At 38.7% G+C, this 22,102-nt stretch overlaps 1 protein-coding gene across 5 annotated transcripts in view; it reads left to right on the plus strand.

The window, feature by feature from the left end:
* Positions 1-22,102, plus strand: part of opa1 (OPA1 mitochondrial dynamin like GTPase) — a 59,539-nt gene that overhangs the window by 17,610 nt on the left and 19,827 nt on the right. For all 5 annotated transcript variants that reach the window (XM_052130188.1, XM_052130190.1, XM_052130189.1 and 2 more), the window contains 21 exons: positions 3,879-3,983; positions 4,073-4,159; positions 4,312-4,425; positions 5,273-5,353; positions 5,448-5,522; positions 5,641-5,712; positions 5,873-5,972; positions 6,077-6,207; positions 6,788-6,860; positions 6,937-7,009; positions 7,100-7,215; positions 11,831-11,895; positions 12,057-12,133; positions 16,274-16,439; positions 16,623-16,775; positions 16,910-17,018; positions 17,143-17,222; positions 17,343-17,483; positions 17,608-17,724; positions 18,016-18,109; positions 18,326-18,436. In XM_052130188.1, the coding sequence (XP_051986148.1) occupies positions 3,879-3,983; positions 4,073-4,159; positions 4,312-4,425; positions 5,273-5,353; positions 5,448-5,522; positions 5,641-5,712; positions 5,873-5,972; positions 6,077-6,207; positions 6,788-6,860; positions 6,937-7,009; positions 7,100-7,215; positions 11,831-11,895; positions 12,057-12,133; positions 16,274-16,439; positions 16,623-16,775; positions 16,910-17,018; positions 17,143-17,222; positions 17,343-17,483; positions 17,608-17,724; positions 18,016-18,109; positions 18,326-18,436 (2,140 nt within the window). The remainder of the gene's footprint in view (positions 1-3,878; positions 3,984-4,072; positions 4,160-4,311; positions 4,426-5,272; positions 5,354-5,447; positions 5,523-5,640; positions 5,713-5,872; positions 5,973-6,076; positions 6,208-6,787; positions 6,861-6,936; positions 7,010-7,099; positions 7,216-11,830; positions 11,896-12,056; positions 12,134-16,273; positions 16,440-16,622; positions 16,776-16,909; positions 17,019-17,142; positions 17,223-17,342; positions 17,484-17,607; positions 17,725-18,015; positions 18,110-18,325; positions 18,437-22,102) is intronic.

Raw genomic sequence — 22,102 nt, forward strand, 5'->3', positions numbered from 1 at the left:
AGATCTCAATCCGATTGAGCATCTATGGGATGTGCTGGACCAACAAGTCTGATCCATGGAGGCCCTACCTCGGAATTTACAGGACTTAAAGGATCTGCTGCTAACATCTTGGTGCCACATACCACAGGACACCTTCAGTGGTCTTGTGGAGTCCATGCCTCGAAGGGTCAGAGTAGTTTTGGTGGCACTCACCTTCACAATATTAGGCAGGTGGTTTTTATGTTGTGGTTGATAAATGGTATATGAAAACTAATTTATTTATATATAGATATCTATATATATATATATATATATATATTCAGCGGGTGAAATAAATATTGAACACGTCAACATTTTTTTCAGTAAATATATTTTCAAAGGTGCTATTGACATGAAATTTTCACCAGATGTTGGTAACAACCCAAGTAATCCATACATACAAAGAAACCAAAACAAATGTGCTCAGCAAATTAAGTTATGTGTAATAATGTGAAATGACAAAGGGAAAAAGTATTGAACACGCTTACTGATATTTATTTAATTTTTTGTACAAAAGCCTTTGTTGGTAATGACAGCTTCAAGATGCCTCCTGTATCGAGAAACTAGTCGGATGCATTGCTCTGGTTTGATTTTGGCCCATTCTTCCACACAAACAGTCTTCAAATCTGGAAGGTTCCGTGGACCTCTTCTATGAATCTTGATCTTCAGTTAAATGGGATTTTAGTCAGGTGATTGGCTGGGCCATTATTTTCTTTCTTTGAAACCAATTGAGAGTTTCCTTGGCTGTGTGTTTGGGATCATTGTCTTGCTGAAATGTCCACCCTCGTTTCATCTTCATCATCCTGGTAGATGGCAGCAGATTTTTTCAATTTGTTCAATTATGTGAAGTTTGCCAGTACCATTTGCTGAAAAGCAGCCCAACACCATGATGTTCCCACCTCCAAACTTCACTGTTGGTATGGTGTTTTTAGGGTGATGTGCAGTGCCATTTCTCCTCCAAACATGTTGTGTATTATGGCATCCAAACAGTTCAATTTTGCTCTCATCTGACCACACTATATTCTTCCAGTATTTCACTGGCTTTTCCAAATGTTGTGCAGCAAACTTTAAACGAGCTTCAACATGCTTTTTTTTTCAGCAATGGAGTCTTGCGTGGTGAGCGTGCATACAGGCCATGGCGGTGGAGTGCATTACTTAATGTTTTCTTTGAGACAACTGTACCTGCTAATTGCAGGTCTTTTTGAAGCTCTCCACAAGTGGTCCTTGGCTCTTGGACAAATCTTCTGATTATTCTTTTCACTCCTCTGTCAGAAATCTTGCGAGGAGCACCTGGTCGAGGCAAATTTATGGTGAAATGATTGTCTTTTCACTTCCGTATTATGGCCCCAACAGTGCTCATTGGAACATTCAGAAGCTTAGAAATGCGCCTATAACCAATGCCATCGTTATGTTTTGCAACAATTAGGTTTCGAAGGTCTTGAGACAGCTCTTTGCTTTTACCCATCATGAGATGTGTCTTGTGTGACACCTTGGCAATGAGACCTTTTTGTAGGCCATCAGTTGGGACTGAACCAGCTGATATTAATTTGCACTGACAAGGGGCTGGATTGCTTTTTAATTACTGATAGTTTTCAGCTGTTGTCTTGGCTTTCCATGTCTTTTTGCACCTCCCTTTCTTCATGTGTTCAATACTTTTTCCCTGTGTCATTTCACATTATCATACATAATTTGTTTTGGTTTCTTTGTATGTATGGATTACTTGGGTTGTTACCAACATCTGGTGAAAATGTAATGTCAATAGCACCTTAGGAAATATATTTACTGAAACAAATGTTGACGTGTTCAATACTTATTTCACCTGCTGTATATATATATATATATATATATATATATATATATATATATATATATATATATATATATATATATATATATATATACACACACTGGCGGACAAAAGTTTGGAATAATGTACTGATTTTGCTGTTTCGGAAGGAAATTGGTATTTTAATTCACCAAAGTGGCATTCAACTTATCACGATGCAAAAAAACATCACAAGCATTTTTTTATTTTATTTTTTTCCCCAATTTGGAATCCCCAATGCACTCCAAGTCCTTATGGTGTCATAGTGACTCGCCTCAATCCGGGTGGTGGAGGACAAATCTCAGTTGTCTCCATGTCTGAGACCGTCAGTCCGCTCATCTTATCACGTTTTTTGTTGAGTGTGTTACCACGGAGACATAGCGTGTGTGGAGGTTACCCCATGTGACTCTACCCTCCCTAGCAACCGGGACAATTTGGTTGCTTAGGAGACCTAGCTGGAATCACTCCGCACGCCCTGGATTCGAATTCAGGACTCCAGGGGTGGTAGTCAGCATCAATACTCGCTGAGCTACCCAGGCCCCCATGAAAAAAGTCATTTTTGTACGTGGCTTGAGTCATGCGTCCTTTACAAAGATGAATCTGCCCGATTCCAGCCTAGCAGAAGCACCCCCAGATCATCAGTTATCCTCCACCAAATTTCACAGTGGGTGCGAGACACTGTGGCTTCAATGTCTCTTCAAGTCTCCGTCTAACCATTAGACGACCAGGTGGAGGATGGATGATGATCTGGGGTGCTTCAGCAAGGCTGGAATTGGGCAGATTCATCTTTGTAAAGCAGAATTGACTCAAGCCACGTACAAGGTTATCCTGGAAGAAAACTTGCTTCTATCTTCCCCAACTCTGAGGAAAGGTTTTTCTAGCAGGACAATGCTCCATGCCACACAGCCAAGTCAATCAAGGTGTGGATGGAGGACCACCGGATCAAGACCCTGCCATGGCCAGCCCAAACTCCAGACCTGAACCCCAATGAAAACCTCTGGAATGTGATCAAGAGGAAGATGGACAAACCATAACATAGCTGGAGCTGCTTGAATTTTTGCACCGGCAACAGCAATGTGAAAGACTGGTTGAGAGCATTCCAAGACTCATGACAGCTGTGATTTTGAAAATCAGGGTCATTCCACCAAATATTGATTTCTGAACTCTTCCTAAGTTAAAACATTACTATTGTGTTGTTTATAGAACTTGTTTTCTTTGCATTATTCGATGCCTGAAAACACAGTATCTTTTTTGTTTTTTTGACCAGTTGTCATTTTCTGCAAATAAAAGCTCCTAAATGACAATGAATATTTTTATTTAGAATTTGGCAGAAATTTTGTCAGTACTTAATGAAATAAAATATAAATGTTAATTTTACAAAAAAAACCCTTTCGTTTTATAATGAAATAAATTAATATGGTGGCACAATTATATTTTTGTCTACAAACCGCATTTCAAACATTTAAGCACACACCTTCAGATCAAAAGAATCAGTCAAGTGTTTCAAAAGTTTTGACCGGTTGTGTGTGTGTGTGTGTGTGTGTGTGTGTGTGTGTGTATATATATATATATATATATATATATATATATATATATATATATATATATATATATATATATATATATATATATATATTTATATTTATTATTTATATATTATTTATATTTATTTATTAGATGATATGATTACATATCTATATTATATATAATGATGCCCATTCTCGGTTTTCTTAATATGTTTTTTAGTTTTCAGTTGCATTATGCTTACATGTTGTCAAAAGTCTGGCAGGTAAAAATAAAGATGTAGTAGACAATGGCGGTTAATTCTCCAACGTGTCCATACGCAATTATAAGCTTCACATAGCAAAAATCTTTTTCCCAATCAAATGCTTTCTAGAATGAGAATATCTGCCCCCAACTGCCCGTTTCAGTAGGAAATACAACAAAGGAATGAAAACTGTGCTTTTCAAACATCACCATGGGGCATTTACGCAGCTTCTGCCCTTGCATACTGAAAATATCTCTTTTTGTCCAGTTGAAGTACCAGCGGATGCTGGAGCGTCTGGAGAAGGAGAATAAGGAACTGAGGAAAGTTGTTTTGCAGAAAGATGACAAGGGTATTCACCAAAGAAAAGTCAAGGTAAGATTTGAATGTTCTTAATTATTTTTTACGAAGAACAGATCACTGAAACTTACTGATCCATGTTTTCTGCTCTTGATCATTTGTAGAAGTCTTTGATTGATATGTACTCTGAGGTCCTGGACATTCTCTCTGATTATGACTCCAACTACAACACTCAAGATCACCTGCCAAGGGTCAGTCTTCATTCTGCTTTATGATGTGCCTTTTCAGATGTTGGAATATCAAAGAATTACACATGATACTTTGTGGTTTGCATGAATACTTTCAAAATAAAACACCCCATAAAACCCCATAACCAGGTTCTGTCCTATCTTCTTTTGTTTAGGTTGTGGTAGTTGGAGATCAGAGTGCAGGAAAGACCAGTGTGTTGGAGATGATTGCTCAAGCCAGGATCTTCCCCAGAGGCTCTGGCGAAATGATGACCAGGTCTCCTGTAAAGGTGAGTTAAACAAATTTCACAATAAATGTATCATTTATTTTCGGACAATGTCGTCATTAAACTGTCTGGAATGTGCGCTGTTGGTCCTCCATGTGCCGTCAAAACAGTGCCGACCTGCCGAGGCATGGACTTTACAAGACCCCTGAAGGTTCTGGGGTATCTGCCACTAAGACATTAGCAGCAGATCTTTAAAGTCCATTAACTTGTAAGGTGGAGCCGCCATGGATTGGACTTGGTGGTCCAGCACATACCCCGATCACAATCGGATTAAGATCTGGGGAATTTGGAGGCCAGGGCAACACCTTGAACTTATCATGTTCCTCAAACCATTCCCAAACAATGTGTGCAGGGTGTATTACCCAGCTGAAAGAGGCCATTGCCATCAGGGAATAGCATTGCCATGAAGGGGTGTACCTGGTCTGCAATGATGTTTAGGTAGGTGGCACATGTCAAAGGGATGTCCATATAAATGGACCCAGAGTTTCCCAGCAGAACATTGCCCAGAGCATAACACTTCCTCCACCGGCTTGTCGTCTTCCCACGGTGCATCCTGGTGCTATCACTTTCCCAGGTAAATGGCGCACAAGTACACGGCCGTTCACGTGATGTTAATGAAAACAGGACTCATCGGACCAGGCGACCTTCTTCCACTGCTCCATAATTCCACTGGTCATAATGTTTTGGCTCATCAGTGTATTTGGTATTTGGAGAATCTTTTACACTCCAAATCTGCCTCTGTATTATAGACAGAGTTTATCTATTCTAAGTACATGTTCTGCATTTGATTTTCTCTGTATAATAGTTTACCTACATAGTATTTATGTTTAATGTAATGTATTTGCTGTAGGTGACATTGAGTGAAGGCCCCCATCATGTAGCAGTGTTCAAAGACAGCACTCGTGAGTTTGACCTTGGAAAAGAGGAAGATGTAAGTCCCTTAACTGTCAAGTTATTTAGAAGTTAATTTCACCAGCTGTCAGATCAGACGGACATTACCACTTTCTTTTCCATTATTCCTCTAGCTGGCTGCCCTGAGGCGTGAGATCGAGCTCAGGATGAGGAAGAGTGTGAAGGAAGGCCAGACAGTCAGCCCAGAGGTGAGATCAAGATATTCCTTATTGACCTAATGCCTTATGAAAAGTTTTCCTTTTGAATCTGCCTGAATGCTTTGAAATTTGTAATATCAGTACCTATTTGTGTTTTTGTCATTTTCAGACCATCTCTTTAAGTGTAAAAGGCCCAGGAATCCAGAGAATGGTGCTGGTTGACTTGCCAGGAGTCATTAGTGTAAGTGTTATGTACATTTAGATGTTATTCTCTCTTAATAGAGCCTATACATTCATACCAAGCAAAACACGAAACACTGTTCATTGACAGAAAAAAGATCAGAAGTTCTTTGAGATGTCTGCTTTCAGTAATCTTTTGTTTACTTCTCATTTGTGTGCAGACTGTGACAACTGGCATGGCTGCTGACACTAAGGAAACAATTTTCAGCATTAGCAAAGCCTACATGCAGAATCCAAATGCCATCATCCTTTGCATTCAGGGTGATTTTTTTTTTAACCCTTCATTAAAAGGCTCTGAAATATTTGTCTTAAAATACTAGTGCTGTTTCTAACCATCGCTGTTTCTTTTTCTCTTTTTCTTTCAGATGGCTCAGTAGATGCGGAACGTAGTATAGTCACTGATCTGGTCAGTCAGATAGACCCTCAGGGAAAAAGGACCATCTTTGTTCTTACCAAGGTTGACATGGCAGAAAAGAACCTGGCTAGTCCAAGCAGAGTAAGACCATTTTTCACCTGTTTGGTTTTACATGAACTTCCAATAATATATGTTACTTACTATGTTAGGCACTAGAGCGAGACCTGTGAGTCTCACACTGAAGAAATTGACCCTTTTCACAGACTGTGAATAAGCATTTCCGCATTATTTAGCAGCATAAATCTTGCAAACCTTTTCTAATATTTTATAGATTTGTATTATTTTATGTAAATGTACAATATTACATTTCCCTGGCATTAACAAACAAAACTAGACAATACTTCTGTGCTGGTGTTTAAAAAATGAGCTGCTTGAGTACCTTTAAATTTTGCATCTTTTTCCTCTTCTGGCTGTTGTATTTTTCCTCTTGGAAGTAGTGGATTTTTTATTTTGCTGTTGGACTAAATGTAAACACAAAACAATATTTGTGGTCTCCTATTCACTGCTATAGAAGTTTACCCCTCAATGGCTTACTCATGTGTTCCAAAACCAGAAATGTGAAAAGGGTCCATAGAGTTGTGTGCAAGTGGTGAGATTCATGTTTTAGAACTCAACAAAAAAGGTTATTTGCTTCGTTATTATACATTTTTCCTCTTTGTAGATCCAGCAAATAGTTGAAGGCAAATTATTCCCAATGAAGGCATTGGGCTACTTTGCTGTTGTAACTGGCAAAGGTAAAAATCACATCTTTCTTGTTGAATTTATTTCTGGACTTTAAAGGAATCATTCAAACCCATGGTGTTTTTATAGGCAGTAGCAATGAGAGTATAGACTCTATCAAAGACTATGAAGAAGACTTCTTCCAGAACTCCAGATTGCTAAGGTAGGACTCAAAAACAGATTTATAGTTTACCTAATTTATATTGTATTTGGTCACCTGTTTTAATTGGATGATTTGCACCCACTGTTATAGGGAAGGCATGCTGAAAGCTCACCAGGTGACCACAAAGAACCTGAGTCTTGCTGTGTCAGACTGCTTTTGGAAGATGGTGAGAGAATCAGTGGAACAACAAGCAGATGCCTTCAAAGGTAAGATCATGAAGAGATTCACAAAGTAGCTTACACAACTGATTCACACATGACAGACCTTAAAGGGCTTGTTCAACATGAACTCATTCGTTCTAAACCTGTATAATCAAAATGGTCTATTCCAAGTCTTGTGAAACCATACAAATGTTTTGTGACTTCCACCCTAGCTCTCAAACTTTTTGTTCATTGGGCTAGTTGTTGACCGATAAATCATCAGATTGTCAGAATTCTTAAATGATCCACATTGCCCAATAAATTTGGCTGTTTGGACGATTCGTTTCTCAACCCACGACGGCACAAAGAATTGCCTGTTTGCAAATAAAGGAGCCTTCTAAGACATGTACATTAAATGTCCAATCGTAGTTAATTTTGTTATTAGTGCCATCGTGTTCATCTCTTTCTTCTCAACAGCTCCCTGTACCTGTTAATTGTCTTGTCTAATGATACAAAGGCAAACATCAATTTACCTTATATCTGCAAATATCTTGTTTTAACAGATTTCATTCACAAAATTCACAAAACTTACATATATCAGTTTTCTTCATGTGGAGTCCTCTTATACATTTTAAGCGCGTTTTATAATAGCCTGGATGAGAACTGTGTCCCTCTAACTTAAGTTGCACGATGGTCAGTCCCTGACACTCCAAGCAGGCATTTCGGTGCCTAATAAACTGGAAGCTTTTAGTTGATTGCTGCTCTCTTTGGATCCGCACGAGAGTGATAAAGCAACTACAAAGTAAAAGCACTTCACATGCACTTTAAGTAAATGTCATATTCTGTGTACTCTACAGTGCATTCAGAAAGTATTCAGACCCCTTCTTTTTTTCACTTTTTGTTACGTTGCAGCCTTATGCTAAAATGCTTTAAATCATTTTGGAGTTGAAGGTGTGGTCAAGTATCCATCTGGGGAGAGGGAACGGGACATGGCGATTCCAATTCCGGAATGCCACTTTTTATTAACAGAAAATAAACATGTTCGCATAAAACACAATGGTGAAGTTTCAATTCAAACACACAAACAGCTTCTCAGCCGGGCTCTCTCTGCCTTTCGGTGGACTGGGCCAACTTTTATCTCCCCGGCTCTCACTGTGAACATGAAAATGGTAATTAGTTACAATTAATCTCAGGTGGATGTCCTTAATGCTCTGCCTCTCCCCAGACGGGCGCTTGACCATGCCCTCACTTCCATAATAATTGTTTTCACATCAATCTAAACTCCATTTCCCAAAATGACAAAGCAAAAAAATCTAAAGATTTTTGATAACTTTGCAAATGTATTAAAAAAAAACTGTAATATCACATTGACATAGGTATTCAGACCCTTTACTATGACACTTCAAATTAAGCTCAAGTGCATCCCATTTCTCTGGATCTCATCCCATTTCAACTGCATTGAAGGTTCCCAAGAGCACAGTGGCCTCAATAATTCTTATATGGAAGAAGTTTGGAACAACAAGGAATCTTCCTAGAGCAGGCTGCCCAGCCAAACTGCGCAATGGGGGAGAAGGGCCATGGTAAGAGAGATCACTCTGGTTGAGTTCCAGAGATCATGTGTGGAGATGGGAGAAACTTGCAGAAGGACAACCATCACTGCAACACTCCACTGATCTGGGCTTTATGGCAGAGTGGCCAGATGGAAGCTTCTTCTCAGTGCAAGACACATGAAAGCCCACTTGGAAGGACTCAGATGGTGAGAAACTAGATTCTCTGGTCTGATGAAATTAAGATTGAACTGTTTGGCCTCAATTCCAAGCATCATCATCACCTGCGCAATGCCATCCCAACAGTGAAGCATGGTTGAGGTAGCATCATGCTGTGGGGGTGTTTTTCAGCAGCAGGGACTGGGGGGCTGGTCAGGGTTGAAGGAAAGCTTAACATGGCAAAATATAGAGATATCCTTAATGAAAACATGTTTCAGAGCACTCAGGACCTCAGACTGGGCCGAAGATTCACCTTCCAACAGGACAATGACCCCAAGTACACATTAAGTCTGTCATCATTACGTCAGAGACAACGTAAGGGAGGATTAGGGACTCTGTGAATGTCCTTGTGTGGCCCATCCAGAGCCCGGACTTGAGCCCAATCGAACATCTCTGGAGAGACTTGAAAATGGCTGTTCACCGACGGTCACTATCCAATCTGACAGAGCTTGAGAGAATCTGCAGAGAAAATAGCAGAAAATTCCCAAGTCCAGGTGTGCCAATCTTGTCACATCATACACAAAAATACTTCAGGCTGTAATCACTGCCAAAGGTGCTTCAGCAAAGTACTGAGTTAAGGGTCTGAATACTTATGTCAATGTGATATTTCAAAGTTTTCAAAAATCTTGTTTTTGCTTTGTCATTATGGGGTATGGAGTGTAGATAGATGTGAATATATTTTTTTTAAAGCATTTTAGCATGCGGCTTCAACATAACGAAATGTGAAAAACGAAGGGGTCTGAATACTTTCTGAATTAACTACATGTACAATTAGTTTGATTTCAGTCATTTTGTGAGAGAGTGAGATTGCTAATGTGCACATACCGTGCATGGTTACTGGACTACTGTGTGCACTGCTGCTATTTTCTTATTCCTAATGTATTAAAATTTCTTTGTGCAAACAATAACTAAAATGGTACTCTAACCTGAAACCAGGGGAAACTTTTATAGCTGAAAGTTCAAGTTTTGTGTGAAAGTTTGAGTAAATATAATACTAAATAAAAGTTACATTATTTTGCTGGTGACTTCAAAGAAAGCTCTTGCTGGCTGACATCGCTTTCTCAGTCAACTTAACTGGCTAACAACATTAAAAAAAAAATTTCCACCTGCTGGCTAAAATCGTTAATGTTTAAAAATGTAAAGACTCTCATCTAGCTGCATTTTGACATCTGCTCTTACACTTTAGTTTAGATTTCCAGGAAAACAAGTGGAGTGATACAAACAGTAAATGTATCAAAGTGCTGATGGTTTGAGACATAAGTGCTCTTGGAATGTCTCTAGTCCAACCAGATTTGAGGGCTGGGTCTAACTGTTGTATAATTACTATTATATTAAATAGAGTGATATATTGGCTACCCTAATCTCTCGATAACGACATTGGCCATTAAAAAACATATATTGGTTGTCCTCTAGATCTGGCCCTTTAAGACATATCTGAAAACCTTGACACAAAATAGGTACAGGCACTACATTTTAGGCCTTTAGCTTGGTCTTTGCTATTTTTAGACTTTTCATAATATGCTGATTTTCAAGGGCATTTCGAGAAGCTGTGTACACATCAGCTCTCAGGAGACCCAGTAAATAAACCTTAATAGAAACCAAACTAACAGCACGACAGCCACTTAACTCTGAAACCCAACTCAGTAGAGCTTGTTTCCAGTCCTGTGTGTGTTGATTCCCATCACATCTCACCTCATTGTCCACTCTGCTCAGGCATTATGTACATGGTACGCTGTAGACCTCCACACTGCCAATTAACAGGCCACCTCTGCTAATGCGCTTCCTCTAGATTTATTACCTGACCAGGAATGCTCCTCAAACCTTTGTGTGGGCTATCGATCTTTGCAGCTGCACTGGGGCCAGCCCGATAACCAGAGCAATTAGCGTCATCTCCATTGTGTAAGTGAGATGGCCAACCAGCGTGTGCTGGGGATGAAGGGTATCTGGGGAACGTGGCGTTGCTGATACAGTGCACGCCTGTTCAGAGTCCCTGTAGGGGGAAGAGATGGAGGGAAATGCAGAACGTATGAGGAATAAGGCTGTTTTCATTGAAAAGTTTATGACAAAGTTCAGTATATTATTTTAGGTGGCTAAATGAACATTGAACACATTGTTTCATAGTGAATGTAGTTGATAAAAGAAACAAAAGTTGCAAATAATCACTTTAATTTAGGGCTGTGCCGATACAATCGTATATCGATATATCGTGATACTTTTTCCTGCAATATTGTATTAATACTTGAGATCCCTGTATCGTTTTTTTTTTACTATTTGTGTTTACATATCATGTCTAACAGCTCAATGAAGAGGCAGGTCATCTTAATAAGTGCAAACTCTGAGACCGGCGTTTCTCAGTGTTAGAGACACTTCTATGAGGCGTGAGATAGATTGACTGTTTCTCTCATGCGTTTGGATCAGTTTCAATCCCAATCCAATTATGAAATAGTGATGTATTGCAATATATTGAATCGTTAGATATGTATCGTGATGTATATAATTTCCTAAAGTGGCTGGCAATACCCAGCCCTAGTTTAACCAACCTCTAACCTACTTACTACAGTTTTTTTTTAGGTCAAAATTGACCCAACTTTCTTAATGAACGGTCCTGATCTTACTGTGCACAATTTATCAGTGCATTTAATTTCAAAGGAAAAAAGGTTTGTCTTTGTAATATTTATTCATAACAACCATGTGGGTTGTTTCAACTTCTCCCCTCCAACCACCTGTCTGCTGCTAGCTGTGGTTAAAAATATATTCTATAAATAGCCTATAAATATCCTATAAGCCTCTAATAGCTATTGACATAATATGTAGCGTTTGAAGACTTCAAACTCCCAAAAAAATTACATTTATTTTATGACTCTCTGAACATTTATGAAAATAATCAACACGCATTTTCCTCCTTAATTCACCAGCATCCCGATTTAACCTGGAGACTGAGTGGAAGAACAACTACCCTCGTTTACGAGAGCTTGACAGGGTAAGAATCAGATCCTGGTTGAGTTGTTAGACCAGTATCCTAATTTAACTATGGCAAATAATCACAAGAATATTAGTTGTAGCCTGTACTTTTGTAAACGTTGTTTTGATGACAGCATAAATGGATTATATGACTGTTTATGTCATGCTCTTCATCCATAGAACGAGCTCTATGAGAAAGCCAAAAATGAGATCTTGGACGAGGTGATCAACTTGAGTCAGGTGACACCAAAACACTGGTGAGTACTCTCCCTCTCTTTTCATTAAGGAATAATTCACCCAAAATGTTTAATTCTGTCATCATTTACCCTCATTTAGTTTCAAATATGTACGACTTTCTTTTGTGGAACACTAAAATAAATAATTTAATACATTTCATGTTGAATTCAATACACCAGCAGTGCGTATTATTTTTTTTATAATTTCTTTTATACAAAATAAAGCCCCAAAAATGCCATAAAATTAGTCTATGAGACTTGTAGGTCATATTTCAAGTCTTATGATACTAAGTTACTCCGATACATATCATGTACTTGTACTCGTAAAAATGCTCCGATACTAAAAACTAATTTTATTACGTAAACATTCAGCACACAGATTAAAGCCAAGTCAAGTGGTTTTTATTGTCGTTCAACCATATACATTTAGTACAGTACACAGTGAAACGAGACAACGTTCCTCTAGGACCATGGTGCTACATAAAACAACACAGGACAAATATAGAACCACATGAGACTACACAGACTAAATAACATACCTATGTAAAGTGCATGTGCAAACGTGTGCAAAACGTACGGGACAGTACAATAAATTACAAAAATTAATGGGACAATAGGCACAGTGATTAACAGTGCAGCACCGACCAGTACACAGTAGTATGAAATGATGACAGTTTCTAAAAATGCCAAATGTAAACATAACATACTATGAGATAGTGTTCTATGCACATAGCAGTTATTGAGGTAGCAGCCAGTTATAAAGTGACAATAATTAAAGTGCAACTCAGGACACGTGTGTGTGTGTGTCAGTCCAGTCTCTTGAGTATTCAGTCTGATGGCTTGGGGGAAGAAGCTGTTACACAGTCTGACCGTGAGGGCCAATATGCTTCGGTACCTCTTGCCAGACGGCAGGAGGGTGAAGAGTTTTTGTGAGGGGTGTGTGGGGTCATGCACAATGCTGGTTGCTTTGCGGATACAGTGTTTTTTGTAAATATCTTTGATGGAGGGAAGAGAGACCCAGATGATCTTCAGCTGTCCTCACTATCCTCTGCAGGGCTTTGCGCAGTGATACCAGGCAGTGATGCAGCTGCTCAGGATGCTCTCAATAGTCCCTCTATAGAATGTAGTGAGGATGGGGGGTGGGAGATGTGTTTTCATCAGCCTTCAAAGAAAGTAGAGACGCTGCTGGGCTTTCTTGGTAATAGAGCTGGTGTTGAGGGACCAGGTAAGGTTCTCAGCCAGATGAACACCAAGGAATTTGGTGCTCTTGACGATCTCCACAAAGGAGCTGTCGATGTTCAGCGGAGAGTGGTCACTCTGTGCTCTCCTAAAGTCAACAACCATCTCTTTTGTTTTGTCCACATTCAGAGACAGGTTGTTGGCTCTACACCAATCCGTTAGCCGCTGCACCTCCTCTCTGTATGCTGACTCGTCGTTCTTGCTGATGAGACCCACCACAGTCCTGTTATCGGCGAACTTGATGATGTGATTCGAGCTGTGCAATGCTGCACAGTCGTGAGTCAGCAGAGTGAACAGCAGTGGACTGAGCACACAGCCCTGGGGGCCCCAGTGCTCAGTGTGGTGGTGGTGGAGATGCTGTTCCCGATCCAGACTGACTGAGGTCTCCCAGTCAGGAAGTCCAGGATCCAGTTGCAGAGGGAGGTGTCCGGCCCCAGCATGTTCAGCTTTCCAATCAGGTGCTGAGGAATGATTGTGTTGAAGTCTATGAACAGCATTCGAACGTATGAGTCGTTTTCATCTAGGTGGGTGAGGGCCAGGTGGAGGGTGGATGCGATGGCATCGTCTGTTGAACGGTTTGGACAATACACGAACTGCAGTGGGTCTAGTGAGGAGGGCAGCTGGGTCTTGTCCTAGTGAGATTATTTAACAGCAAAATCTGCTATTTAAATTAGATAAACAGATAATTTGCATGTGCAAATGACAGAATACACTCTGATGAGAATCGCATGTTCTGTTTGTAGAAGATGACAGCAGGCAGAGCGCTATTTCACTTTTTAGCACAAGTCATATACAGACTGCATATTTATTTATTTATATGGTAGCATTTTGCGGTTTAATTATTACTGTGATTCATGTAGCGACCGGCTTTTCCGGATTAAGAATCTGCCATCATTACATCAGAGCTCCTTATTCTAATGACACAGAAACACTTCAGAATAAAAGTTCAGCCAAAATAAAAACTCAGTTAAATGAAAAAAGTATGTCAGAAATAGATCACTGCTGAAAACTGGTATCGGACACTGTATCGGCGAGTACCTAAAAAAGTAACAGTACTCGTACTCATTCTCAAAAAATTTGTATCAGTACTTCCCTACATACAATCATTTGGTATGTTGAACAGACTGTAATGTTATTCAGCCTCAAATAAAATAATTTAATTAGTATTTAAATGTTTCTGAAATTCAATGTGGCATTTATGCCGATAACATCATACCTTATTGGTTCTTGTGCTTCTTGTGACCAAATGTCATGATGTTTGGTCAAGAGACATGCAAGAACCAATGAGGTTTAAAGCCATATTGGATTTCTGGATATATTTATTTCAATAAAGTGATCGTATGTCTTCAAAAGATTTGGTACTTGATGCATGAACAGCATGTACTGTCTTTAAGACTTTTATCTGCATTATTAAGTGTTGTACAAAGTGAGTCACTATATACTGCATTGAATTTAGACAAAAGGACATAAATTCAACAGAGTGACTATTTGCACTAGGTGTAAATAGCACCTGCCACACAGCATGGCTATTTGAAGATAGAAAGAAAGTGAAGCTAAACCATTGTCACTGCTGTAAAGTGGGGTGTAACAATGGTGTGGAAATGCTTTTTTTTTCTTGCGGGTGACCTGTATTCTTATCCACCTATTGACACACCTTTTTGCATCCGGTTTAATTTTTGTAAGGGAAAGTGTAGGGGTTGGTGTATGGTGTCTGTGGGACTCTAAATAAACACAATAAACATGCTGCAGTGATGTCTCTATACTGTATGTTATTTGCATTCTGAAACATCCAATGTGAAAAACTGGTTAATACTGAACATGTGGTATCGTGTGAGTGGCTTTCTTATATACAGTATATTCTACTCAACACAACTAGACCTATTAATGGCATCTCACTCCTACAACTCCTTGTTGCCTGGTAGACATTAGACTCTCCATCTTGTGGCTTCAGGGCTGACAAAGAGCTGTAAAATGTATGTGAAATTTATGAACACAAAACCCAAAGGAGTAGGCTAAATGGAATGGATCAGATGTTTGTAGGTAGCCTAGTGCACTCCATCAGCCTCTCAAATCAATGGCATGATGAATAGCTGGAGGGTGGCTTTTATGAGCAATGCTATATGTTGGTGTATGTTGGTATTGGAGATGTGTGTATATTGATGTACCATGATAGAACAAAGCAAACAGGATGCTATGAAATATGAGGGCCTCTTTATGATAAATGAGCTTGGCTGTCACCATTTAGAATATTCACATCTTTGTCTTAACATCAGCATTTACATTATATTTACATTTATTCATTTAGCAGAATTCATTTTTTTTATCCAAAGTGGCTTACAAATAAGGAAATCCACAAAGGTTATTCATAATAAGAGGCAATGACATGCTGCAATACAAAGGTTCAAATTGCTCAAAGAATTACAAGTAGGGTGGAAGGTGAGAGACAGTGGTGAGAGATTTATACTTTCAGCACGACTGTTTTTTCTGTGACATTAGGGTTGCCAGACTGAATAGCAAAAGTAATGATTGTTTTCAAACAGGTTTCTTGAACACTTATCCCTTCTTTAATTGGTTGGAAAACAGATAGTCCCGTCCCAAACACACAGCCTTGGTTTAGCTAATGTTGATATATCGGGCAAATTGGGATGTTTAAACTAACAGAGCAAATTTTTGATAGCACCACAGAGACACAGTGTTTAAACTTTTTGGGTGAATCAACCACAGATTGTTTACTTATAGTTTTATCTGAATATTAAAGGGATATTTCACCACAAAAAAAAATATTCTCTCATCTCATACATGCCATCCCAGATGTGCAATCCCAGACGGCTTAAATATTAGTTAACATTAGTACGTTTATGTAGATCTATCACAATGAACAATGAATCATTGAACATAAATCATTTTAAATCCTTATTTCAGGGAGTCCATCTTGCAGAAAAAGCTGTGGGAGAGGGTGTCAACACACGTGATTGAGAACATCTACCTGCCTGCTGCCCAGACCATGAACTCTGGCACTTTCAACACCACTGTAGACATCAAACTCAAGCAGTGGACTGATAAACAGCTTCCTCATAAAGCACTGGAGGTAATGAATAATGTTGATCACCCAGACAAGTTATACACAATACTGTAAATGTCACATTAGGGTATTGACCAAAAAAATTTAAGGCTCAGGAAAAAAGCTATTTGAAATAGACTTAACTGGGTTTAGAGTGCCATTAATAGCTTTAAAAAGTTAAAAAAATTATCCACTTTATTTGCTGCTAAGGTTGCTTGGGAGACGTTGCAGGAGGAGTTTGCCCGCTTCATGGCAGAATACAAAGGAAAAGACCAGGATGACATCTTTGATAAGCTTAAGGAAGCCGTCAAGGATGAGTGCATCAATCGTCACATGTGGAACGAAAGGGCCATGGACAGCTTGGTAAATCAATTGGCAGACACCTTTAAATGTGGTTTATAACATATTAGTTAGATATTACAATGTAATTACATAATAGTGGAGTGTTTCCTTGTTAAGTGCGGTTGGAAAATGTGACTCACGTATGTGTGTTGCAGAGAGTGATTCAACACAACGCTCTGGAGGATCGCTCTATCACAGACAAGCCCCAGTGGGATGCTGCTATTCAGTTCATGGAGGAAACGCTACACTCTCGCCTTAAAGACAGTATGTCCACCAGTCATATACTAAAATCACTCAAACAGTCTTTCTTTCGTTCTTGCTTTCGTTTCCTTTATTTCTTTCTGGAATTCTCTATATGGGATGTCTGACTCAACTTTTTGTTTTTCAGCGGACTTCGTAATATCAGATATGGTAGGGCCAGACTGGAAACAGAGGTGGTTGAGCTGGAAAAATCGAACACCAGAGCAGGTTAGAGAGGCCATACTGACTGTCAATACTTTTACATGTTTTTTGGCAATTTCATGTTGTTTAAGTCATATTTTAGCATGTGCAAGTGATGAGTTGTCACACTTTTGATCCTTTCTATAGCACATCCGTAATGAAACCAAAAATGAGCTAGAGCGTCTACTGAAGCTGCATGAGGATCACACCGCTTACCTGGCCAATGATGAGGTCACTACAGTACGCAAAAATCTGGAGGGACGTGGGGTGGAGGTGGACCCCGTACTGGTCAGTAAGACACTGTGTAGAGGATTTCTAGGAGTGCAGTCTGTATATTAAAATGTGTGGGATGTATTTTTTTTTTTTTATATATTCTTGATCTGAAAATTATTTATCCCCCCCATTTCTGTAGATCAAGGACACGTGGCACCAGCTCTTTCGTCGTCACTTCCTGCAGAAAGCTTTGTTTCATTGTAACCTCTGCCGGCGAGGTTTCTACTACTACCAGAGGCACTTTATAGATTCTGAGGTAGAGATGATAGAAATACTTTATAGACCCTTGGGGGAATTAAATCCCTTTGTTGAACTTTTGCCTGCAGTATTTTCATTTCATACATTAAAACCATTTCTTTAACTGAACAGACATTGTCTGTAAAATTAATAGATGTCTGTGTTTGAATTGGCTCATATTTTGCTAGGATTCTCAATGTCAGCGCAGTTTCCCCTTACTAAAAGGTTTTAGCTTCTCTCTTGGACAAATTGAAAAAGCAATTTTCATTTAAATGAACGGTAGTAATACGCTTATCTCTCTATGTTCCAGCTGGAGTGTAATGATGTGGTTTTGTTCTGGAGGATCCAGAGGATGTTAGCCATCACAGCCAATACTCTCAGACAGCAGCTCACCAATACAGAAGGTATGTGAATTGGTTCTCACCTTCAAGCTTTCCTGCAACCAGGTCCTCAGTTTTGGTTCCTTGGTATGAATCATATAAACTAAGAAAGTCATTCTGGTTACTAATTAATGAAGCCCCAATGAGACACAGGGCACAGCGAATGAGAGGATTGGTAGTATTACCTTCCAGGTTCAAACAACACAAATATGTGATTATTTGTTTTTGTTGGCTTTGCAGTGCGGCGCTTAGAAAAGAATGTTAAAGAAGTGTTAGATGACTTTGGAGAGGACAATGAGAAGAAAGTCCAGCTAATCACAGGCAGGAGGGTTCAGCTGGCAGAAGACCTCAGTAAGTTCAGACTAATTTCTCCTACCTTTCCTTGCAGCCCTAAAAACAACAGTAAAACAGGTCGACCACCAGAGGGGAGTGTTGTTTTGTAAGCCAGAGACCTTATATACTATATTCTGATTACAATTAGGCTAATGTAGGCAGAAGAATGGTTACTTGGCAGAAGAATGGTTTATTTATATAATCATTAATAATGAATTAATGGTTTATTCAGAAAATAATTAATAATGAATTAAAATGTTTTTTGAACATTGATGACTTTTATCATAGTGCGGTTGCCAATGTTTTATAAAAGCATACTTTGCCTCACATTGTGCCTAAGAACACCTGTTTCCCATGGTAAAATCACTGCAATGCTCAGACTCGAGAGGCTTATTTCTTTATTTTACTGTGGCAAAAATGTTCAGTTCATTATGAAGTTTGTTGATTTTCATTTGCTTAACAGAAGTTACAGCAAATCTGCATTTTTTTCTGAAAATTCCCTTTCCATGCATTTCTGTGCATTTCCTCTTACATTTGCGTAAACAAATTTATCATATGGAGCAAAACTTTTTGGAGTTCAGAATCAGACTTTAACTTCTATTTCGCACTTTTTAATTCATTTAGTTTGATATTAGTACTGAATGGGATGAGGATAGCATTCTACACATTTCTCTCTCCCTCCCTCTCATTCCCTCCTTTTTTCTGTCCCTCCCCCTGTTGAGGCTTGATCCCTTAATTGCCCTTCACAGTGTGGGAGAGGAGAGCTCCTGGCTGCACACTGCCTGCTGTCTGTCATGTCTTCTGCCCTGGTAACTGTTAAACACTCTGTTGATTAAAGCAGCAATTTGTGGAGGCACGACTGACATGCTCAGACTTGATCTCGCACAGACACATGACTCGCACACACTCATATATCCCAGTGCTGTCATTAATCTGATAACAGAGAGTGAGGTAATGGCACTGCCACCCAGGTTAGTGTGGGCCTAGACACAATGGTCAAACTGCCCATACAGCGTCTCTCATTCGCTCGAGTCTTAAAGAGCCACTCTGCCTTTTCAATGAAGTATTTCCTTATCTAAGATTGGCCCGTTGTTAAGAGACCTCTTTGAATGCTTAGAGAAAAGTGGAGACTGTTGATTTTAGTAAGAAGCCTCTGTCTCTCTTGGACAGGTTGACTAGCTTAAGTGTCTTTGCAGTGGGTTATGGCTCCGTCTCATAAGTGGCCACAGAGGATGAAGGCAGGTTGGGTCATTGCGATTGCGAAGTGTTTTTGTGATTCTCATTATAGACAGCAACAAATATGTCTAAAATTTTTAGCAGTCAATAAAGCTTTAAGTCTTTGAAAATGCACATTTATACAGATGTATAAGCTCTTTGAGTATAGTATTAGAAAAGCGCTATATAAATGCATCATTCATTCAGATGCCATGTATAATTTTTTGTTTTGTCTATTTATTAAGAGTCGGACATGTTTCTTTCCAGGGTTCCCGCAGATCCTTAAAAAGTCTTAATGTCTTAAATTCAGTTTTCCAAAATGTAAGGTCATAAAAAGTCTTAAATATCTTAAATGTTACAACAAAAGTGAGGTTTTCAATTTGGTTGAGGAAAGACAGGAATCGTGATATGACCTAATGTGATTATCAAACGTATTCAAAAAAAGAATACAATTTAATAAGCTTTATGTCAAAAATATAAGAAGGTGGAAACAGCAGTATAAACTGATAGCGATAGCTATGGACTTTAAGGTAATCAGCTAACCTAGCTAGTGCTTTTTATTTTTGGCATTTTATTCGATTTTAATATCTGAATATTACTGAGAAGAAGAAAATGTTTGTCAAGACCAATAAAGTGCCAGAAGCGGGATAATCCTAACAGCGATTTCTGCTGTGTACCTCAATGCATGTAAAACAGTGCCATATTCAACATAGCACGTACAGAGGTCCTGAACCGGAAACGATGCGACCTGTTTTACAGAATATGGACGTTTGTTGCACATTATCCGTATTAAATAAATGCATGTGCTGCATCCTTCAAAGTGAAAACGTGGCACTGTTGTATTTTCTCCAAGCACGCAGGGGCTTGTTAGTGTTTCCAGCTGTTGCAGAGCAGTTCACAATCATTAGGCCAAATCGGAAAATTATGACAAACTATCACTAAAAATCAACTGTTGATGATGATGATGATAAAGTGTTGATGAAATATGACAATATTTACTTTAATTGTTTATATTGTTATACGTTGTAGATTATTGTAGGAGTGCACATTTTATATCCCTTATTTCTTTGGATGAGCAGCTGGAAGCAATGAAGTGCATACATTTCAAAATAAGAGACCCCAGTGTATTTCAATGTGAATGTGCCTTTAAAATGAAAAGTTCCATGCAATGAATCAAATCTGCCCAAACTACCGTGTTTTACTGAAAAGCAATGTTATGGCCATGTTGAATGTGTGCCCCTACCTGTTTAAGTAAGAGTCTGCTATACATTATTTATTTTGAGATTGTGTTTGTTTGTTCTGGTATGGGGATACGGTATTAATTATATTTGTTCATGTCAAAAACAAATTTAAAAACGTAGATTTTTTGATTTGCTATCAGAAGCAAAACCACTGACCATTTAAATCAATGCAGTGCAGGGCACAATAGTAAGGATGGCTGACTGGCCCATGATTTGGTTTGCTCTGTTGGGCCAATGCTGCACTGTCGTTATTTTATATTGTGTTGGTTGATCATATACATTACTCTGCAAAAGTCTTAGGCAAATAAGATGTTTCACAAGAACATTTGTCTTAAGATTGTTATTTGTATCTTCGGCTTTAGTGTGTCAATAGGAAATATACATTTTAGACTCCCAAACATTACTTTTCCAAATAGAAGAACAAGGAGCCCTGCAACAGATGGCATGGCCCCTACAGTGCCCCCCACTGAACATCAAGTCAGTCTGGGATCACATTAAGAGACAGAAGCAATTGAGACATCCTAAATAGATAAAATAACTGTGGTGAATTCTCCAAGAAGCTTGGAACATCCTATCTGCCAATAAAATGAAAAACAGTGTCTAGGTGTACCTAGGAGAATTGATGCTTTTTTTGGCCACACCAAATTCTTTCTGGACTTTATATTGTTAATGATAAATGAAAACAATGTATGGTATTATTTTTGAAGAAATCCTCACAATGCAACATTTTTCATAAGTGCCTAAAACTTTTGCACAGTACTGTACATATGTTTTTATGCCTCACAAACCTAAACATTGAATTTTTGTTATGGATTAAACATTTCTACTGTTTTAAACATGTCACTAAGGTAATACTGTCTAGCAGGCTAACAGATGAGGTTTCAAGATATTGTGAGAGTTGCAGGAATGAATATGTGAAAAACTTGGTAGCATCAGTAAATAGGTGTATAATTTCCATCTAATGTTTCAGATTATCCTAGTAAAATTATTATTATTAATAATAATAATAATTACTATTATTATTTTGGAACGAACACAATGCGTTTAAATGCAGTTTTTACTGCCATATATAAAATACTTTGCTAAAAATCTAATTTATAATTATTTTTGGTGAGGCATGTGAACATTTTAGCAGACCAAGTACAATTCTGAACTACTGGCTTGACTGGGCAATTACAAAATATCTTGAATTTAATTTCTGTTTTCTATCTGCCTCAATATAAAGAAC

The sequence above is a fragment of the Xyrauchen texanus genome, chromosome 7 (genome assembly GCF_025860055.1).
Source record: "Xyrauchen texanus isolate HMW12.3.18 chromosome 7, RBS_HiC_50CHRs, whole genome shotgun sequence".
Lineage (NCBI taxonomy): Eukaryota > Metazoa > Chordata > Actinopteri > Cypriniformes > Catostomidae > Xyrauchen > Xyrauchen texanus.